The following is a 24508-nucleotide window of genomic DNA, read 5'->3' as shown; positions in this document are numbered from 1 at the left end:
GCTCCTCCATTAAATTGGTAAAAATCATCCTACCCGCTGTCACAAATATCTGAATTTGATTTATGTACAATATGTAAAAAATTATGTACAAGTCTAAATCCATAGATATCTCTATGGATTAATTAATTGTTAATTTCTTGCCTCTCGAAATACAGTGATTTATGTAATAAAAATGCTACAATGTTTTTATTTAATTGCCAAGGAATATAATGATTGCCTAAAATAAAATAAAATAAGATAATATAATTATAAATTATTCAATTTAAATGTTTAATAAATTAAACGATGAATAAATCTCATTAAAAGATATCAAAGTAGATTATATGTATAGGTATACTACCTAAATTGTTTGTATTAAAGTTAGGGAACTATACGATAGGATATTTGGTGGTTCTAAAATGAAAACTGTGGATTTGTATAGTGGTCAAACAAACACATATATTCAGTTTTCTACATTGTAGTTTGAAATTGCAAAATATGAGCAATGATAAAAATGAAATGTTTTTATTTGTGATATGGAAAGCAATTTAAGATATGGTTTGTGCGATCGAAGTCTATGTCACTCACTTTGAAATAGGAGGAAGGTTCCAATCATATACAGACGTATCTTTAGATAAATATACTCTTCATATATGTATGTAGGTACAAAGGAAATTTTACAAAAGAAATAACATATCCGTTTTCATATAAAAAACCTTTTATGTGTCAGATTTACATGTACATATGTATATGTATATGTTAAAGAAACGAAAGAAGATATTACAAACGTTCTTTCCGTGTATGAATTTCTTTTACTTAATTACATGACATAAAATGATCTCTAATGGAAAACCTCCACCAATGTTTGATGTTTGAAACATTTGAAAATAATACTACAATCTGACCTTTATATATTATACTATACTGAAAATCGAGCAGCTGCATCACGTATCTTCTCAACCTATGTATGTATGTATGTCCGTTCACACGTTCGTTCAAAGTCATATCTGATTTAAATATATGTTTGTACATACATACATGTGTATATTACATATATCAGTACGAAATGTAACACAATAAGATCGTTCGTAATTCGCTAATCGATCACAGAGGCTTGTTCGTGAGCGTTAATTAAAAATTGCACAATGCATAATGGCAGACAACTACAACAATGATGCATTAACTACGGTTTTGACATTAAAACAAAGCGGGATATATCGATTTTCGAAAGGTTGCTTTTACGAAAATCAGAAACGAGGTTGTTCGAAATCAAGTGACCGGTGTTTCGTAACCGATTGTGATTATTTCGCTTTAGAACTTTTGATTGTGGACGTTGACCTCTTTTTATCAGTGTCCAATTGGATATAACTTGTCAGAATTAATCTAGCAAAAAAAAGCAACTATTTCTTATATTAAATATTACTCAAACACACAGACGTATACTTTTTTTACATAAATGAATCGTGTAGTTATTATAAATAATAGGAACATCATCTACAATGTACTAGTAATACCAAAGTGAGGCCTGAATGTATTCGTCAGTATTTTTGAATGCTCTTGGTTAGTAATTATAATAAGTGGTCAGTTATTTTGCCTATGTATAAATCAATTGGTCAGTACTTTATATTAGACGGTCAGAAATCTAATTAAATGATCATTTTATTTTGACACCTATTATCTGATTTCATATACAAATGTATATCAATGTATATCAAATCAGGAATGTATTTTGTTAGATGTATACTGATATACGAATGTAAAATGACATTTTGATGAACTCGATAATAGTAATTTACTGACCAAACTGAATTAATTGACCAAATTCGTTTGCAATTACTGTACATGTGATTTAAAAGTTACTGGCCAAGAGATAAAAAACGTTGTATATATAGATATTATATATATTTAGAACGTTACCAAATTTTCATATTATATTACATTTACATAAATATAAATTAAATTTAAACAAGATTTTTAGAATTTTAATAAATATGCTAAAATTTGAATGAGATTTCTAAAACAAATCAAACAATTTATGATACAAATTTGTCTTCAAAACTTTTAAATCAATTTATAACACAATATGCCATGTCTTATATATTTTTCAGTACGAAATATTGACACAAAGTGTTAGACTTTCAATTAATTTGAAACTTTCCAAACAATACACACCTCAATCAACGGCTCTTGCGTTACTTTAATTAAATTACACACACACACACATCTTTGAAGTTCAATCCACACAAAAACATTCAATGAGAAAAAGCTCGTAATGCGAATAGCTTTGAAGTAAATTTAATAAAACAAACTGAGACTCGGCACTAAAAACGAATAAAACATACAATGCGTTCATTTTAAAACGGTTTCGCCTCACTTTAATTATAACGACATGATCTATCTTTGAGATATTCCGACCATATGTTTGAGACGCGCCATATATAATAGATACATTCAATGGATAACGCCCATTATGAGTCGCCATATTACGAAAAACATACTTTGAAGTAAATACAAAGTGTACAAGAAGTACATACATATATATAATATATAATAAGCTTGCATTTAACCGAGGCACATATATGTACAGTGGGGTATAGTCATTAAACACGTTCTGGTCAACCGTTACTCGTCTCGTTTACAATGTGGTCTGGTCTTACAGATACGATTTCCGAGAAATCCTAAGCGAAACTCCCACTGCTCGATATATTATACCTACCTGTGTACTATATTAGCATTTTCTTATAACAATACACACACTATTCGTTTGGAACACTCGTCTCGTTCCCACGAAGTAATACGTTTTTTAGAATTAAAATAGTCCTAACCTCTATTTTGTCTGTCGCCTCTATAGAAGACTAAAAATCTCGTTTCTTTTCATCCTTGTCGTGTTTTTTGTTTTGTATTTTCCTTCGCTTTTCATAGGCTTCCACGTGTGTTATTCTCCGCTCGTTTCCACAAGATGAAGCAAAGCTTAATTCGTGCGACATAAGAGAGGTTATTTCGATAGAAAAAAGAAATGTCTACTCGTAAATACGTTCGGAGGAAATTATTTCGTTGCTACGAAACATGAAGATGGGCTTTATTTGGATTATTCCATTTGAGATAATAATATCGAACATTATGCGTAATAATATGTAATGAAATTTCAGCATTTGATTAAATCTACGTGCAAATAAATAATGTAACACTTTTATTGTAATAAAAATTCTATGTAATAACAAAAAACGACGTCAAACTTCAATCGCATTAATTCAATTAAACAGCTTAAATTCGTGTTTTTAATGATGTTTTTCTAAAGAGTGTTAACTTTTTTATGAGCTATTATTTTTTTTAAGTGTTTGAATCATTCAAATTTAGGCAATTTTGTCTAATATTACGCAATAATACAGCAATGCCGATTTATTTCATATTATGTATATTGTATTGAAAATAAAATGTTCAAACAAACAATAAATATATGTAGTAATACATAAATATGTATATTAAACAAAATCCGGAAACGTCAAGAGTATTTTTTAAGGTATTTATTTGTTATGCTTTTTAAAACTGGTTGATAATAACATTAAATATATCAATGTTAATATACATATAACCTGTATATTTGGTTAATTTGGCAATTAAATAATTGGTTAATACTTTGAATCATCGGTCAATGGATAAAAATATATTAACTGATTACTTATGTATTACATATAATATTGAACTGTTTTGCAAAATCTGTAAAAATTAATGATCATTTATTGAAAAAAAATTAGATTCCATTTAATTATTGATCAAACAGATACAGCCTAATTGGAAAACGTACACCGATTAAAATTATGACCATTCGGTTATAATTACACTTCAATGTGAATATTACTATGAAAATAATAAAACGCCTCGATGTGATCTCGTTAAAAGTTAATTATAATACTAAATTTTAAATGTTATTAAAAACTTATAATTGTGAGCAATAAAAATAATTAAAAACACGTCAAAAACGTTCGATGTCGAAATGTTTATTTTTGAGACACGTTTGCGAAATCTGTAGAAAGTTTAATATTAAATTGATTTACTCACTTTATTTAAAAAGCTCCAAAATTTATTATGTTTACTCTCCATCTGACGGGAAATAAATTGGATTCAAAAATTTTTGAAGCACTAACTATACATAGCTTCAATAATCAAAAATCGAATTAATTGATAAATTTGTACGTATGTATATTTGTTCACTGTACAAATATACAGTTTTCAATTCAGATCCACCAAATTCAATACACCATCTCATACTAATATAAATACTAGACTAAAAAAAAAACAATTAATTTTTTTAGCAATTTTCATACGCTGAAGCAATTTAAATAGTAAAATATTAAATTTTCAGATTTATAAACGTTTAAATGTGCTCCGTTAAAACTAAAGACATGTTCATACATTTTATGATATATGTACATATATGTGTATATTTAAATATTATACATTAAACCCGAGCCAGGCGAATAGACGAGTGAGCGAGTATTTACTAACTGCGAGCGGGTATTTTAGTTAAATTTCGACTGTTCGTACCTAACTGTCCGTTAAAACCGCACAAATTTCAGCGCCTGTGCCTATATATGTACATACTTATATATGTATATACAAATACCATACACACGTGCTTAAGATACATTGAAATATTTCATTACCCCAGCATCATAAGAGCGACCTTTACGGTGAAAAGTCTCGCCTTTCAGCTGACACTGAGATAAGGGCCGACGCGTTAATTAGAACGCGTACGAGGCGTTTGGTATTCAGGTATTTTATGCTTGAAAAAATGAAACAAATAAAGAGTAAATTTTGCGATATAATAATACTGGCGACGGAACACATTCGTAGTGTACGAGCTGAAAGCTTTTCGGCTTTTTGAATAATTAAACAGTGTAGCGTCTCGCTCAGATGCCGATTTTCCTTCGTGTACACATATATTATACATGGATAATGTATTTAAGTTTATCTTGTGTATGCTCGAAGTTGGCAATCAAAATTGTTTACTTTATTAGATTTTTTCATTTGCTTTTACATTATTTTGTATGATTTTTTTTTCAAATTAAAATAGTGTTCAAATATGGTAACTAATTATTTATAGAGCGATGAAGATAATGTAATTATCATATTATTTTATTATTTTATTTTTACATAGATCTACATATGTATGTACCCAGCAGCATAGCTCGGTCGATACGCATCTGCTTAGCGTAAAGAGGCACCGGGTTCGATCCCATGAGTGACCTCTGTATATCTGTATATCTGTAGTGCTGCTGGTCAGACCTGGATATTTGTGACTCCAGGTTGATCGTTTCCTATCAGAGTTTGCCAATTTTCTCTGATTTCATTGTTGAAACGGTTCCCGATTAAAAATTGGCTAAAAACCGTCCTACCTACTATATCACCACTATTTGAGTATGATTAATTTACAATAAAATTTGTGTACAATTCATAGATGTCTAGTTAATTTGCGAGTTTTCATTGTCTCGTAATTCAGCGACTTGTATAAGAAAAAATGCTGTATTGTTTGTAATTGGCCAGGAAGGCGCATTGGGGTTTACCTGTAAGGTCATTCTGGTATAAAATGTAATAAAAATAGTACATATAAACTGGTGCTTCATTATTTAATGTAAAATAATGTTTTGTTCAACATTTTATTCAATTAAAATATGATTTAAATTTGAAAATATTACCGAAACTGTTTTTTTTAGTATTTTTATAATAATTGTATTTTATTTTACATAGATATATATATACCAGGAAGGTCTAACAGGTTAACCCCAATGCTCCTTCACAGACAATTAATTACAAACATTACAGCATATTTTATTACATATATCTCTGTATTTCGAGAGACCGAAGGACACGAAATTAACAATTAATTAATTAATCCATTGAGTCATCTATGGATTAAAAGACTTGTACATACATTTTAACATATTGTACATAAATCAAATTCAGATATTTGTGACAACCAGGTCCGATAATTAATTAATTAAATAATTAATCCATAAAGACATCTATGGATTTAGGTTTGTACATAAATTTTAACTTATTGTACATAAATCAAATTCAGATATTTGTGACATATCGGGAAGGATGGTTTTTGCCAATTTGATGGAGGAACCGTTTCAATAAAAATCAGATAAATTGGCAAACTCTGATAGAAAATGATTGACCTGGATACACAAACCCAAGGTCTGGCCAGCAGCAACCAGTGGGGCTCGAACCTGTGACCAATGTTCGAAAGCATATGTATATGCTAACCACAAGCCCACGCTGCTGGTTATACATATATCGACTAATATCACTGAGGAAAATTAAAAATTAACGAAGCGGAAACTATTCAATACTTACTAAATTTGGCCCATTGAATTCCAATATGACGACTATTTTTGTTGATATGAGCATTTGAAATATTGCTCAATTTTAACAGATTTTTGGCTTTTGCAGTCACTAAAAATCTATTCGCTTTCGCTGTGATTATTGAGATCTATAGTTGGATATTTTTTTATATTCATTTTGATTTTTATTGCTTAAAAATACTTATAATTTATTATCTAGTTCATAAAAATGTGTAAGAAAAACAAAATTTGACTTTTAAAATTCGCTAGATGATTAATTATAAGTATTTTGAGGCAATAACAAATTACAATCAATATAAAAAACATCCGGATATTCATTTCGATACTCACTTTTGGCACAGAAATACTAGATTTTGAGTTAAAGACTGCAAAGGCCAAAAGTCTCTTAAAATTGAGCAATATTTCAAACGCTCATATCTCAAAAACGAGAAAAAACCTACAACAATCATTGTCAAACTCAAATTTAGTGAGTTAAATTTATCAAGGATAGATTAGTCTCCACTCCGGTAAGTAAAAACTGTTATTTTTTTGTTGCTCGGTGTATGTAATTATATTGGTAGACACATACATAGGTGAAACTATTTTATTTTCCATTAAGAAATAACATTTCAAACAATAAATTAGCAGACGTACAATTAAAACGAAAAATGAACAGAACCAATTAATTCGAAAACAAATGGAAAAGTTTCGATACAATTTCATTCTAATGAGAAAATCAGACATTTGATCCTTTAATTGCTTTTCTCTTTACATTCCTATTTATACAATTCATAATATTTAAAATTATAATTTGATTGGTTTTGAATGGAATGGAACACGCTTTTGATATTATAGCTATCCTAGACCTTTTTATTTAAAGTTCACTTCGAACTTCCGCTTCATGAATGCCAAGTAAATATACGTATATACATATATTTATCGAACGACTGGTCGAACTGTTTGCTTGGACGTGAAAAAAATCCGATATCTCGTAGTAAAATCAGCGTTACAAAACGAGATATTTTGCAAAGCGAAAACGCGTTTCGTTTCAGAATTAAAATTAAAATGTATTAAAAATGGGAAGTTTTATCTGTGATCTTACGCTTATTAAAGAAAACAGGACTCAAGCGTCAAACTCGAGGTAGATAAGCGCCTTTAATTAATTTCAAAAGCCCCTAAAACCATCCGGGATGTACTAATTTGGAATATTAATTAAAAGACGTACATATTTAAATATTTATTATTCGTTGAAATACTTCGCTAAATGTCTGTTTTAATTAATTAATCGTGCGTTATTTGTCAATATGTTATATCATATGCAAATCGATTATACATACGTATGCAAATATATGTTTTCTTTTATTTTAATTCGAAATTATAGCGACAGTTGTAATAAATTTAACGGTATTGGGAAACTGTTGAAGATCGCTCGCTCAAACTTTACTCGAGCGTTGAGAACTATTTTTTTTGTTATAAAAATATACAATGTAATTACGTTTTTCGTCTGCGAAATTCAGATAAAGGTTATTTGTGAAAACAATTTGGTGGAATATTTGATGTTATTAATAAAAAGATTCTTCAGATTCACCATTGCAAATATTATTGTGTGTATGTATACATATGTACATTTTAGTTGAATATGAAATGCAATTTTAAATATCTATGTATTGTAGAGATATTTACAAATGTAGAGTATTACGTATGTATATAAATATATATATATATATATATATATATATATATATATATATATATATATATATATATATATATATATATATATATATATATATATATATATATATATATATATATATATATATATATATATATATATATATATATATATATATATATATATATATATATATATATATATATATATATATATATATATATATATATATATTAGCCAGCAGTTTGGCTTAGTGGTAGCGTATATATTTAGCACCACTGAGGTCAAAGGTTCGAGTCCTCGCCATCTGCTGGTTAGATTTGGGGGTTTTGTGACTCCAAATCGATCGTTTCTCTATCAGAGTTTGCTAATTTTATCTGATCATTGCTGAAACGGTTCCTGAAAATTGGTACTAGATCTAATCCTGTTGTCACAAAAATCTGCCTGTGTATAATTTGTAATAATTATACACAGTAATCTCTATAGACATCTCTATAATTTCGTATTTATTATATGTATAAAAATTGTACACAAAAAAATCTAAAAATAATCCATAGATGTCTCTATGATTATTATTTCTGATTAATTGTTATATGCTATATATTCTGATTGTATATGTATTACTGTATTTCTGATTTCTGATTGTTAATGTATTCTGTATTTCGTTAACGTACACCCGTCGCATTGGAGCGAATCTGTAATGACGAGTGTATATTGATTTGTAACAATAAAAATAAAATAAAAATAAAGTATGCATGTGCTTAGTCAGTCAGAATTTTAAAATTTAATCTCTCTCATATTGGTTTATAATATTCCATTATGTATGTGCAAATCAATCAAACCAAGTGTCAATATAAAGATAAATTTACTTTTTATTTGTTCTGAATCAAATATATACAAATTTATCATAATGATACTGATTTTGACTGTTTCCTCATATGCACATATGTACATATATAAATACATATAACAAAATACTAAATATGGAAAAAAAAATGCAAGTTTGCGTGTATGTACATATGTAATATTTAACTTCATATATATGTACATATATATAATACATGCAAAGGCAGAGTGTTTCATGTAACATTTGGTGTTTGAATGGCATCATTAATAATGTTATTTTATACGATTCGAAAGCGTTAACGAAATTATTAAAATCTGCAATCATCTTAATTAAAAACCTTTTATAAAAACCTACACGAATCAAACAAAGGAAAGGTTTTCACATTCAAAAAACACGTATGATGTATACATGAGTATACATTTGTATGAGTATACATTTGTATGAGTATGATGTATACATTTGTATGTACGATTCGTCCAACATAATGAGCAAGGTTTTGATGGATGGGTGACACCGAAAGGTTGACATTTTCCACGATTGATTTACATTGCGAATAAAATACGCCTCGGGCATAAATTTTTTCGCGAAATTTTCCGACGACCCTCGTCTTGATGAAACACTCATGTGTGGGGTCGACGAAATTAATATTTCAAGACGTAACCAAAAGTACCCCACGCCGAGAGATCCCATTAAATCAATCCGGCGACGAAGATGAGACTACAACTACCCGGATTAGGGCCTCGACAATATAGCCTCAGGTAATAATTCCCAAGTAGAATTATTAAAAGCTTAGTATGTACCCTGTCAAAATATTTATCGCGTGATTCACCCTTGAATACGTTCAGAAAATCCCCTGCCCCTATTAAGGTTATTGCTTTTGTGGTCTGTTCGGCCTCTAGCTACATACTTTAGTAGACAGCAACAAGTTGATAAGTTTATTTGTACATCGGGGAAGCCTAGAGAGAAATAAAGCTAATTAGAGCGTGGAAAAGTCGGGGAAAATCGCGCGATTGCAATCGCCTCTTTAAAAACGGCTTTTCTTCCGTGTATTTTTAGACGTGCGTTTTTTAGTCCTGGAAGGAAACGTTGCGCATCTAAATGGGTCTCGGCATGGGAGAAGAAAGAAGTAATAACCAGGAGAGAGGTGTATTTTATCCCCTGGGGTAAATTGGCTGAGAAACAAACCCTTCTCTCGAGTCGTTTTGGATACGTGGAAAAAAAAGGTACGGAAAAGCGCAGGGTTGTTATTGAAATTTTATTATTATTTTTGACCGTTCGTTTCGAGACGGCCTTTTGTTAGAGCGAAACAGAGTTTTCTCCGTCTTTGGAAAAAGTACGTTTCACGAGAAAATTCCATAGACTCGATTATCACAAAAAGATTTAATAAAAATGAAAATCTTTTCAGGCGCACTACAATACTAGACGAAAGTTTGGACGCAAGAATTTTTCACTAAAATATTCTCTACTTATTCAATTTTATTTTCATATAATATAACAACATACATACATACATATTTTTAAATTAAAACATAGTAATAATGGAACAAAAGAAAATATATGGAGGTAATAAAACAGATTGTAATTATTTTTTTATTTATACCAGGAAACCTAACATGTAGCCCCAATGCGCCTTCCTGGCAAAAAAGATTGTACATTTGATACAAGTATGTATTATACAAAGTAAATGCATATTAATTAGCATACACAGAGATATCTTTGGTCAAATTTGTAAATTTGCAGGATTTTTAAACAATTCAGCGAAATTCAGTAGATACATATAAATTAACACGCACAGAGACATTTATGGTCAAATTTGTAAATTTGCAGCATTTTATACAATTCAGCGAAATTCAAGATTTCCAAAAACTCGAGATTTGCGAGAAAATGGGAAAGGTTATCAATTTATTGGAACCGTTTCAATGAAAATCAGATAAATCGGTAAACTCTGATAGGCGACGATCGATCTGGAGTCACAAATCCAAGGTCTGGCCAGCAGAAATCAGTGGGATTTGAACCCGTGTCTATTCTGCCGGTTATATTATCTAAGTGTAGAACTAAATAGACCAGAATGAATGTAAATACAGAGAACATGTGAATGTAAATACAGAGAATGTAAATACAGAGAAATCCATCTTTATATATATATATTGCTTATGATTCATATTTACCACAATAAACAGACGTATTTTTTTTATCAAGAGCGGGCAAAAGTCATATTAAAGTCATATAAGAATAAAAAATTGATACAACTTTTTGATAACTTCATAGAATTTTTGTTAAGGTTTAAAAAGTGGTATAATTTGATATTGAGTTAATCTTTCGGCCGGTTGTGTATAAGCGCGTTAGAGCGACAGTAAGGACCATTTTTTTTCGACATCATAACAAAGTAACACAATTATCGAAGATGGCTTTTTTGCGCTCTGTTTCATGATGAATATAAACACAACATGAATTTAATCTAGCCTACGGTGGCGTATAAATGGTGTAAAATAAAACGACAATTTTCCACGGCTTTTTTTGTTATCTCGAGGAGAACTAATCCGAGGAATTGCTCGTTGCGAAGGTCAAGGAAAAGCTCGAGGAGGAAAATTCCTAGTACATACATACATACATATTATATGCGCGCAGTGAAATATACGAAAGCTTATTAAACCTCCTGTTTGGTCTTTCTCTTCCGCGTGTGGATATTTTCTCGCCCTCTCCAATTACATGCAAAATTGACGCTCGAATTTGAGATAATTCAAAAAATATACTACGTGAACGGATACTAATATACCAAGTTTTATTTTGTAGGGGGAGATTTGGTGGAAAGCGTTTGAATATTTTATTAACAGCACCTCGGAGAGTTTCTCCGCACGTTTTCGCACAAAAATATTCAGCTGAAAATAATAATAAAAAATAATATATGCTGAAACCTTGAAAATTCAACTGATAATTTTAAAAATTCACACATGTATGTGTGTGTGTGTGCGAAATAAGGATGGGTTCTCGGGAAATATACAATACGCGTTCGTTCGTACATTTGGAAAACATAGTATTAAATTATGAAAAAGTACGAGTGTGTACAATTCGTGTTAAAGATCTGTTGCCTTTTTCTTTTAAATTTGTTTCAACGCAATTTCGCTTTTATTAAAAATACATAGCGCTTTAAAAGGGTTTAAAAATGCTAGCGATAATGATGAATAATGGAATTTGTTTTAATTCTTTTTATGTTCTTTTATACGTTATAAAGGTTTAAAATAGCACTTAACACTTTATGCGTGATAGACGTAAAGCTTTTTGAGTGTATTATTTTTTTTACTTTATCTTGTATTTATTTATCTTTGTATATGTATGTATATGTATCAATAGATGAAGAATAATTTTTTTATTTTATCACATATATATATATATATATATATATATATATATATATATATATTTTATTTAAAAAATCAATACCACAGTGACTTGACAGGTAGCCCAAATTCGTCCATATAGTTATAATACAAATATATAATACAAGAATAACAAAAATTATAAAAACATATAAAGCATGTAATAAATATGTACAATAAAAAAATTATATCGTGCTACGTAAGTAAAATGTGTTCAACCAACTCAAAATAACTGGCATAGAAGAGATCCAAAAAATGTGCCAGTAAGTTAAAGAGTCGAACAGTTCTCGTCTCGAGAGGGGGGAGTTCATGAGCATGTTTTTTCTACCCCTAATGGGCAACAAGAAACTTTTTTATTTTCGTAAAACCCTATGATTTTTCGGGGCCAAAAAATTTAGCTTCTCCAGGTTAGGGGGATTGTGAATCTCTCTCCTTAATAATTTTATGAAATGCTTCCTAAGAAATAAGGATTTATAAGGTAACAGATATGGATAAAATTTCAAATGTCTTTAGATAATAAAAAATATATGTTTACACCTATATATGTATATATCTATTTGAACTATTAAATGTATTATTTTAAATAACTTATATATATATATATATATATATATATATAATAAATTAAATTTAAAAACGTACACCGTACTTCCCAAGAAATAAATATCTTCGCTTTTCCAAGGAGTTGAACACCAAAAGTGCGAAGGCACTAGGGAATACATAGATATGGATAAAATCTAAATGTCTTCAGATATAAAGAAAAGTGTGCATGTATACACCTACATACATATATCTATTTGAACTATCAAATGTTTTATTTTAAATAACTAATATATATGTATATAATATATTAAATTTAGTGTTTAAACATATGTACATACATAAACATATGTACATACATATGTACGTCTGAGCTTATGACTTTTTGCAGAAATTAAATGGAAAATCAAATTAGATGCTTCACAAAAATTTTATTTATTTAATCATTGCCAAGATATTTGATTTCCAAAAGTTAAATATTTCTATACATAACTATGCATTCTTACGTTAATTGTGGGAATTTATGTGACTTGATACCAATTTTCATCGTAACTTTAACGCAATGTTGCAAAACTGACTGTAAATAAGCGAAGAATTTAATTTACTACTTTTTCAAAGCATCATTTTATATTTTTATGCAGGAGATACTCACGGTTTTATAGCGATTTTCAATGTAACACATTTTCATGTCGCGGCAACTACTAATATTTATGCTCTAGATTAAATGTTGATTAACGTCAAAAAAGGAAAGAGTTATTTTAATTAAAGACGATGTTATATAATATAATTAGCAATATTATATTGTAAAAACAGATAAATAAATCACAACAACATATTTCGGCGTACGAAAGTCGATGTTTTGGCTGAAAATAATTGACATTGACCCTTTCAAAGCTGAGCCACGGATTCAAGCCCCAGTGTTAATTATACCTAAACGTCCGGAAAATGTGCCAAGCCCACGAAATACCAAATTTAATATCCGCCTATTATTTATTTTGGCGACAAGATGAGTTATACGCCGGCACAATCGAGGCGTAATCAATCAAGTTTCGTTATACGACATTATCCCAAAGTTTTACCTCGAACACTCTCCACCCCCGTGAATGGTAGCCGAAATTTAATTAATACGGTGACAATCCGTTTCGTGGTAATTTTTCGGTACACTTTTGCCATTTTTCTCTAATTTCGCACTGTTACGTTAAAATTTCAGGTCACCGGCCGCAGTAAACGTCTCGCAACGGTGTCGTTTTCCCGCAAAAATTATGCGAATCCGACCCGCGTGTGTACGCAAAGGTCTTAACGAAATTATAAAGACCTCCACCACCTGTAATTAATTATGTACGAACGTGAATTTCACCCTCGGAACCCTTCTTCGGGGGACTATTTGAAATTCTAACCGAGCATTGTTTGTTTGTTTGTTTGTTTAAATTCTGATCGCAATTTCGGCCACTTCAGTACAATTTAATGGGGATTATTTGCTGTTTTTTTTATTCGAAAAACAACATGAGACTCTTCATGTGAATCGGCATGTATTTTTCTTAGAATGAATAAGAATGAAAAAAAAAACTTAACGAGAGCTGAAAACCAATATCTTCTCGATTCGTGCGGTTTCATATTTCATAAGTTATATTGTGAAAGAAATTGGAAATTTCTCCATTATTTTTTTCTCGCTATATTTTCCAACGAATAAAAATATAATATAAGTCAAAATTTCAATTAATCTTTGAGAAATTCTGATGTTACGTTTGAAATTTTAGAACTAATTGTATAATTATAAATATAAAATCTATTATGTATAAAATAAAATTACGATACAAGAATATTTATATCATTGAATAGATGGAGAATGACGCTTTTCGATCATAATAATTAATTAATCTGGTGATTTAAAATCAGTCAGCAGTTTTGCGTATGAAATTTTATATGAATGACCGTAATAATGAAACTGCATATTGCTTAATTCAATATTTTTTACAAATATGTACAATAATAGTTATAAGGATGAAATAAATAAATCATTGTAAAACAACAAATAAATTAAATATATGAACTTTTTGCAGGTGTGTTAGTGTATATATGTATATACATTCACGACATTCAACATGAATCTATTTGAATTAGATGAATGATTGCTAATTTCATACTGATCATGTTTTATTGTAAGACTATTGTAATTCATCGGGGTAACCTGTCGGGTCATATTTTGTGTATTAATTATAATAATAAAATAAATAAATATAACATTATATACTTAAAATACATATATTAAAATGCATCAATTAAATAATAATTTAAAATATCAACAGTCAAATGTGTTAAAAATAATAAGTACAAAATCTAAAAAACGTATCTTCACAGCTAATCTTCACGTTGTTTTTGTTTTTTTTTCTCAACATCCTATTAAAACACGCGTACAAAAAAACTCATTATACGTTTGTTAAAAATACCAAGTCGCCATATGCTCATTTTTTTCTTTCATTCATCCGCTAGCCCATTACACAAATCGACATACGTACATACATATAATAGTAAAAATAAATAATAAAAATCCACGTTTACGTTAACGTGTACGTTCCTTTCATTCGACTGATCCGGCTCAATTTAAAAGTTGACGCGTACAAAATAGCGTTATGGAAAATGTGTCTTCCATTTTCCACACACACACACACACACACACACACACACACACACACACACACACACACAAAAGACTCAAAGCACGTACACATATCAATATTCAAATACCCTTCGCTTCATTAGATACGTCGATTTCATTGGAGACGAACACACAATGGGCGAATCTCGTGCGGATTCGAACAAAGTGGCTTCGTACCAATTTCGATCGTCAATTCTGAGCATTACATTCAACAAATTTGTGATTGATTTCGATTTATATCATTCAGTCGTATTTCGATGGTCTATTCCACAAGTCGGAATCGATTCAAACCGTGTTATAAACGATCGACGAACGGAAATGTGCATACGAATATATGTACGAGTACATGGGTCGGACATGTATGAGGCTCGCGTGCACGTGAAACTAGCACAGAACGTGGCAAAAATTGAAATTTAACGGTTAAACAAGTTGCACTGTTAAATATTCAGGAAGCTCACGAGGTAATGAAACATCGGTTAAATTAAAAAGAAACGATGAAAACGTTCAGTTGAAAATTGCTACAGAAGAACCAGATTAAATTTTATTCCTCTCTAAAAAAGGACTACTTTGATCCGAGATGCTTAGCTGTGAGACGAAAAATGTATGTTTAAATATTTTTAGAATGTAAAGCGCATTTTCTACCCTTCACTCTTTGAATACGTTATGTGAAATATACATATAAATATTATGTTATGTGAAATATATATACATATACATATATATATTCAGAATATTGTGTTTCCTTAATTTTTACTATCTTTTCTTTTTTCTTTTATTGTTAATTTTATAGCATAAGATTTCATTATATGTTTATGTAATTTACTTAAATGGGTTTTTACCTGTATAAATAAATACATAATATGTTACGTTTGGCGGTTACTTCGCTGAATTTAATTTGAAAACAGAATATGAGTATTACTTTAAACGGTTGTTTTAATTGTAAAATGATACTTTAACAAATGCAGCACATTTAAAATAAATATTTTGTATAAATAACGGTCTTTTTGCATTGCGACATTCACATTTTTGCATTTTCCTCTTATAAATTGTGAATTAATTGATACGATCTGAGTTTGACGTAAGAGTACGACTTTTGCGGTCGGTTTCAAAATCAAGTTTTATTTTAATATTTTTGCACACATATACATACACTTTCATAATAGAAAGGTCAATATGCTAAAATATGCGGGTTTTATTTTTATTCCATTATTATAATGTCAAAAGTCTGATGAAATTATACTGAAAAATGTAGACACGCGTCTAAGCAATAAAATTTCATATAAATAGAAAATATCATTGCTGTCAGGATAACAAACGACGTGGATAGCTTTCAAATATAATATTACGCGACGAAACCAAATTAAACAAAAACAGTAAATTAACATCAAGCTTATGTTGGAGTATGTGATCGTTTAAAATACGTATTGTATAATATAAGAAAGAAAGCCTCTTTTCGAGCTCAAAGCTCACTTTACAATTCACACGACTATGATAGAGTAGTTTTGTTCGTGACATACAATACGCTCGTCTGCACATTCCCAAATGCCCCTCATCGTTTTATACATGTGTATGTGTGCCTACAATACATAAAGACCTAACAAAGGCACGTATAAAGTATAAAAATTCTAAAAAGGGGTAACAATTGACGCAATCAACAGCTTTGAAAGATAGGTTTCAACCTCACAAAAAAAAAGGATTTAATATTCGCGACGTGAAGATTCGATACGCGCCCTTCAAAACTATCCAAATGTAAACGTTGTCAGAATTTTTACACGAATATATATAAAGATATTGAAGATGAAAATACGCACCTTTCAGAATCCATTTTCAGTTTGAAAGTCTCTTGCTGAAGAGTGAAATTGTTCCCCTCTTCGAAGCTCGCTTCGCAGTCGCCGAATTCCTGAAAATCGCAATATAAAATGTCACTTTAGTGTGATATATTTTTTCAATTATAAAAAGCAGACGTCAAATCAAACCCTTCTCTGTATAAATCCGTCGAAATAATAAAATAAATATTGCTTTGCAGTATGAAAAAAAAGTCATATGGTTTTCCATTAGCATATGGCAATCGATCGATCGTTTAAAATCACACGAGGATATTTCAATCACGTAAAGGTTCTCAAATATATCGACGGGATGTTTATGTACATATGTATAACAAATACATATCAAAGAATGCTTCGCATCATATGCTCTGATAAACCTTTTCTTCTGTATCGAAATCGCATTATTCCAGTCTGTGGCGCAAACAATACGACGACAATTTAATAATAAAACTTTAACAACACGGATTTAATATATTTTCTTATTTTTTTTTCATTAATTTTTGCGTAATTGCGTCGCTTTGTACGCGTAATAATAATGAACCGGCCTCAATTCTGGGTATTTTGATGGACAAAGTTTTTCCATCAAGTTTTCACAAAACGTCAGCGGGAAAAACTCGACGGGAAAACTCTCACCGTCTCGAAAATACGCTCGATTCCGAGCAATATCAGTACTTTTCAAGGTAAAGATGCGTTTAAAATAGTAGATTGAAAATTGAACAATGGATATTTATGAATATATTTGCCTTATACATATAATTGCTACCTGCCAAATTTACATAGCTACAGATACCAAGACATATCTAAGAGGCAATTCTCTTGAATTTATTTCTGAAAGTCTTTTGCAAAATGCAATTTTGTGATTTCATATTTATTTATTTATTTCAATCGAACATGTATGTACATACACTCAACTTTACAGATCTCTCCAAAGCGACGAATGCACTAATACAAATACATTACGATCAATATAAGCGCTTATACAATGCGAATTCATATAAACATCATCCACAATTGACATCTATGGAAATATTTTTGCAGCATTGAAAAGCAACCGTTTTTACAGCAACCGTTTCAATAAAAATCAGAATTGGCAAACTTTGATAGAAAAAGATTGATCTGAAGTCACAAACCATGATCTAGCCAGCTGCTTCTAGTGGGAATCGAACCGTGACCACTCTGGTCGAAAACATAATATGCTAACCACTAGTTCACGCTGCTGGTATATACATATATTAAGAAAAAAACAAACACAATAGTGTCACATTAAGCCTACTATGTATGATGAAAAAAAACATCAATCTGTATATTGTTTTGTGAACGAAAATCCTATATGTTGTACTATTTAAAATAAAGTTAGCAAATTTGCCTTAAGATCAATCTAATTACTTAACTAAATATGTATATGTATGTTATATACATATATACATAATTATGTATGTATGTTTGAACATTTATTTTTATTAATGAGTCTGGAGGAAGCCACAGTTATCTAAAAAGTAAATACTGTTTATGATCGTGTTCCCGAGACTCGTATTCTAATAAATTATATTTATAATGTGATGAAAAAATAACTAACTAATTATTTCCTTACAGGTTATAATATTCAAAAGTCTAAGCGATGTATTGATTATATAATTTGCGTGTATAATCAACAGCCGCATTGCTTGACGATTACCGAAGCACTCGATAGTCATTACTATTATATTTCTGAATAGTCAAATAGTCCCATTCAAATATTGAACGAAATTATAATCAAGTAGACGCGTGCTCAAAAGCAAAACAATAACACACATCAGACGTCAACACATGTACATAAAGATAGAATCGTGGATTAATAATTCAGTAGACGTAAACGTTGTGTAAACAGGTGTGTAACAAGATATTGAAAGCATCATCCTTCAATCAACAGTTCCAGATTTATCTCGGCAAAATTGTTCGCCTTGCGGGATGGGATATTCACGCATAAAGTTAGTCGTTTATCGATTCCGAAGTTCGGCGTGGCTTGTTTGAGATAACCCGTATAATTAACCAGATTCGGAGACTGAGAAGTGCTCGTTTTAGAGTCGTGCATCAATGATAAAAATAAAAATGGAGAAAACGGCAGAAAAAAGAGCAGAAACAAGTGGCGTGAGCAACGGTGGTTGTTCCGGTGAGCATGTCTGATGAGATTCGCTCACCGTGCTATGTCGAATGTAGAAATTCATTTCGCATTTACCTCGATTATTTTTTTTTTTTTGCCGATGCATAATAATAATGACTCTCTCCGGTCTTGATGCATAACTCTTAAGTGAAAAATTTTCAGAATGCGCCTGCAGATATTTTCTACGTAGAAATTTCCGTGCGCTCGAAGATTATGCAACGTGCTTTGAGATGTCGGAGTCGAATGATGTTTCTCTGGCATATTATATAGGAAAGTCTTGTAAATCTGTGTGCTGTGTTCTGCGATGCGATTCAGTGATTACTCAGATGATTTATTTCTATTTAGTTATTACTGAAGATTTTTACAAACGCTTGTAAGACCGGATTAAGTACAGAGTATTTTATTTTTTCATGATGAGATTTATCCTTCAATCTTTCTTTCGGATTAATATAAAATTTTCTTAATGAGAAATCACTCAAACGGCTTTTCATGCCGAAAAAAGCTCAATTCGAAAATATTACATTCTAAGAAAATGTGTTGAAAATAAACATATTTGGACCTTGAAATGCCTGAATATAAAAATACGTGAAACCCGGTAATATAATATAAGCATCCTAATTTAACTGTGTAAATTCATATTTTATCTACGAAATTTCAATTCGAAAATTTAAAAAAAAATCTATGAAACATTTCAACACATTTATTCTATGATTATGATAAATCAGTTAATATTTGATAAAAGATTTAAGTGTTATTTGGAGACTATTTTTAGAATATTTTATCGCCTCTCAGTCAAGTTGAAAATATTCCATTTTGATATGGACATATTGTATGTACATATGTCTCTAATGATCTAATTTGCATTTAAGGATCTCCAAAAGCTTCGTTCAGAATAAATTATTAAAATTGATTCCAGATTAATTAATATATGGCATTGGTCTGAAAAGAAAATATTTCACTTTGATTAAATTTCACATCTTCAAACTGCGTGAGAATGATTAAAAGCGTAATGTGATGATTTTTGGAACATATGTATGTGTGTGTATGTTTGGAACAAACATATGTGTGCATTACATGAAAGTAGTTCTTTACAGAATTTATGACAATTTTTTCATTTAAATTGGGTGTCAATATAAGCAATATGTGAAGCACTTTTTTACGCTTTTTGTAAAATAAATAATCTTTATATACATATGTATTTTATTAAATAATGGGAATCATTTTCCTTTGCGCTATGCTTTTGTTCTAGATAAAATGTTTATTACAGTTTCATGAAACCTATTGATTGAATGATATTGAAAGGCATTGTTAAATTTATTATTCAATAAGATTTTATAGGGCCATAACATGTACATATGTACATGTATGTACATATGTGTGTATAATATAAATTACTACGTTGAAAGTCAAAACTATGAATAGACCATTAATGAATTTTATGACCTTTGAATTGCGGCAAAGGCAGCCTCTAATCCTCTCACCTGCTCTTAATCAGAGCAGGTGGTGCTGCAAGTGTATTCGCCTAATGACGTCGCACACCTGAACCTTCACTTTTAGCATTAAAAATATAACAAAACACAAATAGTGGGTATAAAGAAGTAACAAAGAAATTGCTCGTTGTTATAATATGAAATTTCGATTAGAAATCAAATAAAACAGAGACAATAGTAATTTTTCCGATGAATGAACAAGCGTTTCCGATTTCGGTTTAACGATTTATTGTCTTTTTTGATAAGCAGACGTGCATTAACTTATATATTGAGTTCGCCCCGGGTGATCAATAAATCATCAAAATTTGACAGTTGGAAATTATACGTTTTCGGACTTCTCTTAATACGAAAGTCATGTCAACTCTAGAAGAACAAACCGAATCCACCTGTAATAAAATTGAAAATTCAATTCAATTCAAGTTCTACATTTATTATACTATTTTGATAGGTTTTTCTTTAGACACGACCTCATTGTGAAGCTTTAAATTTCCGTTGGTTAGGTTTTTGAAATATTAAGTAATGTTTAAATATTATTTACGAAGCTTTTTCATACGGACTTAACACTATTTTGTCGATAGAAATTGGAACCAAAAATATGTATTTGAATAAAATGTCAAAATATAAAAAAATTTAGTGGCTTGTGACCCACAAGTTTTAAATACTTAAATGAAAATTTCTTAAGCAATATATATGGAAGTATGGAATAGATGCATTGTCTTATCATTCAAAGGCGCAAATAAGTATAAGGAAATGGATACAGATTCAATTGCTTATTGTTTTATAATAAGAAAAACAACAACGTTTGTATGTAACTCATAGACATTAATAAAAAAATCCAAATTTCAGAAAAGAATAAATATATATTTACAGTGAGATAAATATTTATAAAATATGCATCTGTAAGTAAGTTGTAAGTAGTGTTAAAAGTTGTTTAAATTATTTTTACTTTAGTCAAGAACCTACCCAAAATTAACCACATCGGGATTTTATTAAATTCCAATGGTCCGGATATGGTAACCATACATATTTAAGTACTAAAAATAATTATAAGGTTTACGGATCCGTTGCACAATGAAAACATAATTATTCATTCGTGTAATATCAATTAAAATTTTATTATGCGTGTGCAATTGTTTGTAGAAAGCGATGTCGTAAAGGTGCGTTATAGTAATATGCGTACAACAGATGTATAGAGTTTGATCGATTTCATACTGTATTATACCTTAGATCAATCAATGGAACTATAAAGAGTTTTATCGCTTGTAAAAATCATATACCTTCATGTAAAATAATAGCGTTTTTACAGCGCTCTAATTCGAACTGACGATTTTCGTAACGTTCTTTTGATTCGGTTCGAATCTCAACGCTCCGGTCCAGCTGCGATTTGAATAAATTTTGATATTACGCACGTATCAAAGGTCGTATCAACACTATAAATAAAAGTGACGAGAGGGAAACAAATCGCAGATGTTATCGCCGTAAGTGAAAAACGTTCGCCTTCCCGTTTCTCGACTGACATTTACGAAGAATTGGTCGCGGCGGTCATAAATCAAAATAAAAATCGAAAATATTTTGTACACCCAAAGGGGAAATAAATAGTAAATAAATGTATAAAAAATAATAATAAACGGGTGGGTTATGTCGTCACAAACAGAAGTGGAACTGATCGATCGATTGAAATAGGAAGCGGTTCGAGCAAAAGGAGAAAGTGACTCAGGAACGGTACAAATCCGTACAACAGGACGTTGACGGAATACCGAATCGTTCCGAGGGCAATATGTCTAAAACTGATTGAAATTAATTTATTAACGAAACTAATTATTCATTTAAATTAAATAAATAAAAATATTACGACCTGGTTAAAGTGCTTTCATATGTAAAATATAACTTTAATCGCATATATATGTATGTCTTACTTGTGGTACGAATTGGTGAAAGTTCTTACGCAATATGCATACTTTTATGCCAAATGTATTACCTTATAAATGACAGAAGATACATTTGAATAAAGTTGTAACATCATAAATATTTGAAATGTAATATACTCAAAGTACAAAATTCAACATTCAAACTTTTTCTTTCGGTACGGAACGTCTTTAAAACATTCATTTCATTTTTATCTTCAAAGAAGACATTTTATACTCCGCACAGTCAATGAAAAGAGCGTGTGGTGATGATTTTGATACGTATAATATTCAAAAAAATATGAAAGCCTGGAAAGTTTGTCTGATAAACGCTATTCATAAAATGAGCATATACTGTATATTATACTTACATATGTACATATATCATTAAATAAATTGAGAGCTTTGATCAAATTTGAATCGTATAAACATTCATTGAACGAGCTTGCACATTAATTATTTTAAACCAGTCCGAAAAAAAACTTTGTATCAACATTTTTTATTCAATTTACAATAATATAATATATTTTATTTCAAATTAAATTGGTAATATTTTTCAAATGTCAAATTAGGGATGTTTTATGAATCAAACATAATAGGAGAAATCCATAAATGAATATTTTTAGATGTATGTATGTACATATCATATGTATATATGTATATGTACATGTATAGATGTACTTATCTATTGATATTGGTCATCGGAACATACAATCCTATCTATGTATTATACAAGAATCAACACAATGCTGTATAGTAATAATATAATAATCCTTGTATTGATCTACATATTACACTTGCAACGCAGTAGAAAATAAAATGGACATTCACGAAACCTCTTTTAGGGTCTCTAGTTATGAGATTTATCATAGCTAAAGACGCTACGAGAATTCATGTAAGAGGTATATTGAAACCTACAAATCGATTTGAAAACTTATTTTGATTAAAACACTAAATTTTGCCGATATTCACTTTTGCCGATATGTATGTCATAGCATATCTAGCATATAAATAATTCTAAAATTAATTGTTAAAAGAATCTCGATTATAATATCTGGTATGCCAATATAACAAGGAATGTTATACTGTTAATAGACAGTCTGTTGTATGCGGGAAAATCTTTACTTGAATATCCACCTGCACGACGATGCAAGCAGGTCTAATATCATGTAAATACGGAAATTTCCCTGGCAAAGGAAACGTCGTCTACAGACGTCTTTCAGGTACATTAGAGAAGGATAGATACCCTCTTATGTTTCATAGTATGAACTCGTATGCTCTGAAACACGGTGTAGTTTCTATGTACGAGCTCTTCACGCTCGCGAGAGCGTGTCTCACGTCTCGCCATAAGTCATCGCATACTCGAATAAGCCGATAAAAAGACCAAGAGAACGTGCTTGTCAGCCCTTTCGGTGCAAAACCGAGGATAAAGCCTCGGTTCGTGTGTGTGTAATTAGTCGGAAAATTGCCATACAACTGCGGGAAAAGTACAACAGAGAAATAAATCCTTTGACTATGCAAAGGTGTAGTCGTTTGCGTTGTAGAAAAGTATCAGGAACGAACCGTTTTTAGGATACAATGCAAAAATAAATTAATACATCTCATAAATAATATGTATGTGTTCTAGTATGATACATTTAAGTATGATCTGGCGGTTGAGTTGGTGGTAATTGAGATTTTTGTAAGACGCAACGATGCGTCAAGTTAGGCAGCTGTGAACAGTATCT

At 30.2% G+C, this 24508-nt stretch overlaps 1 protein-coding gene across 1 annotated transcript in view; it reads right to left on the bottom strand.

Moving 5' to 3' along the window:
• Positions 1-24508, bottom strand: part of LOC143918244 (uncharacterized) — a 124554-nt gene that overhangs the window by 62709 nt on the left and 37337 nt on the right. The window contains exon 2 of the mRNA XM_077440022.1: positions 17233-17321. Coding sequence (XP_077296148.1) covers positions 17233-17246 — 14 coding nt within the window. The 5' untranslated portion in view covers positions 17247-17321. The remainder of the gene's footprint in view (positions 1-17232; positions 17322-24508) is intronic.

The sequence above is a fragment of the Arctopsyche grandis genome, chromosome 10 (genome assembly GCF_051622035.1).
Source record: "Arctopsyche grandis isolate Sample6627 chromosome 10, ASM5162203v2, whole genome shotgun sequence".
NCBI lineage: Eukaryota > Metazoa > Arthropoda > Insecta > Trichoptera > Hydropsychidae > Arctopsyche > Arctopsyche grandis.
The sequence above is the reverse complement of the archived record's forward strand: the minus strand, read 5'-3'. Positions and strand labels throughout refer to the sequence as shown.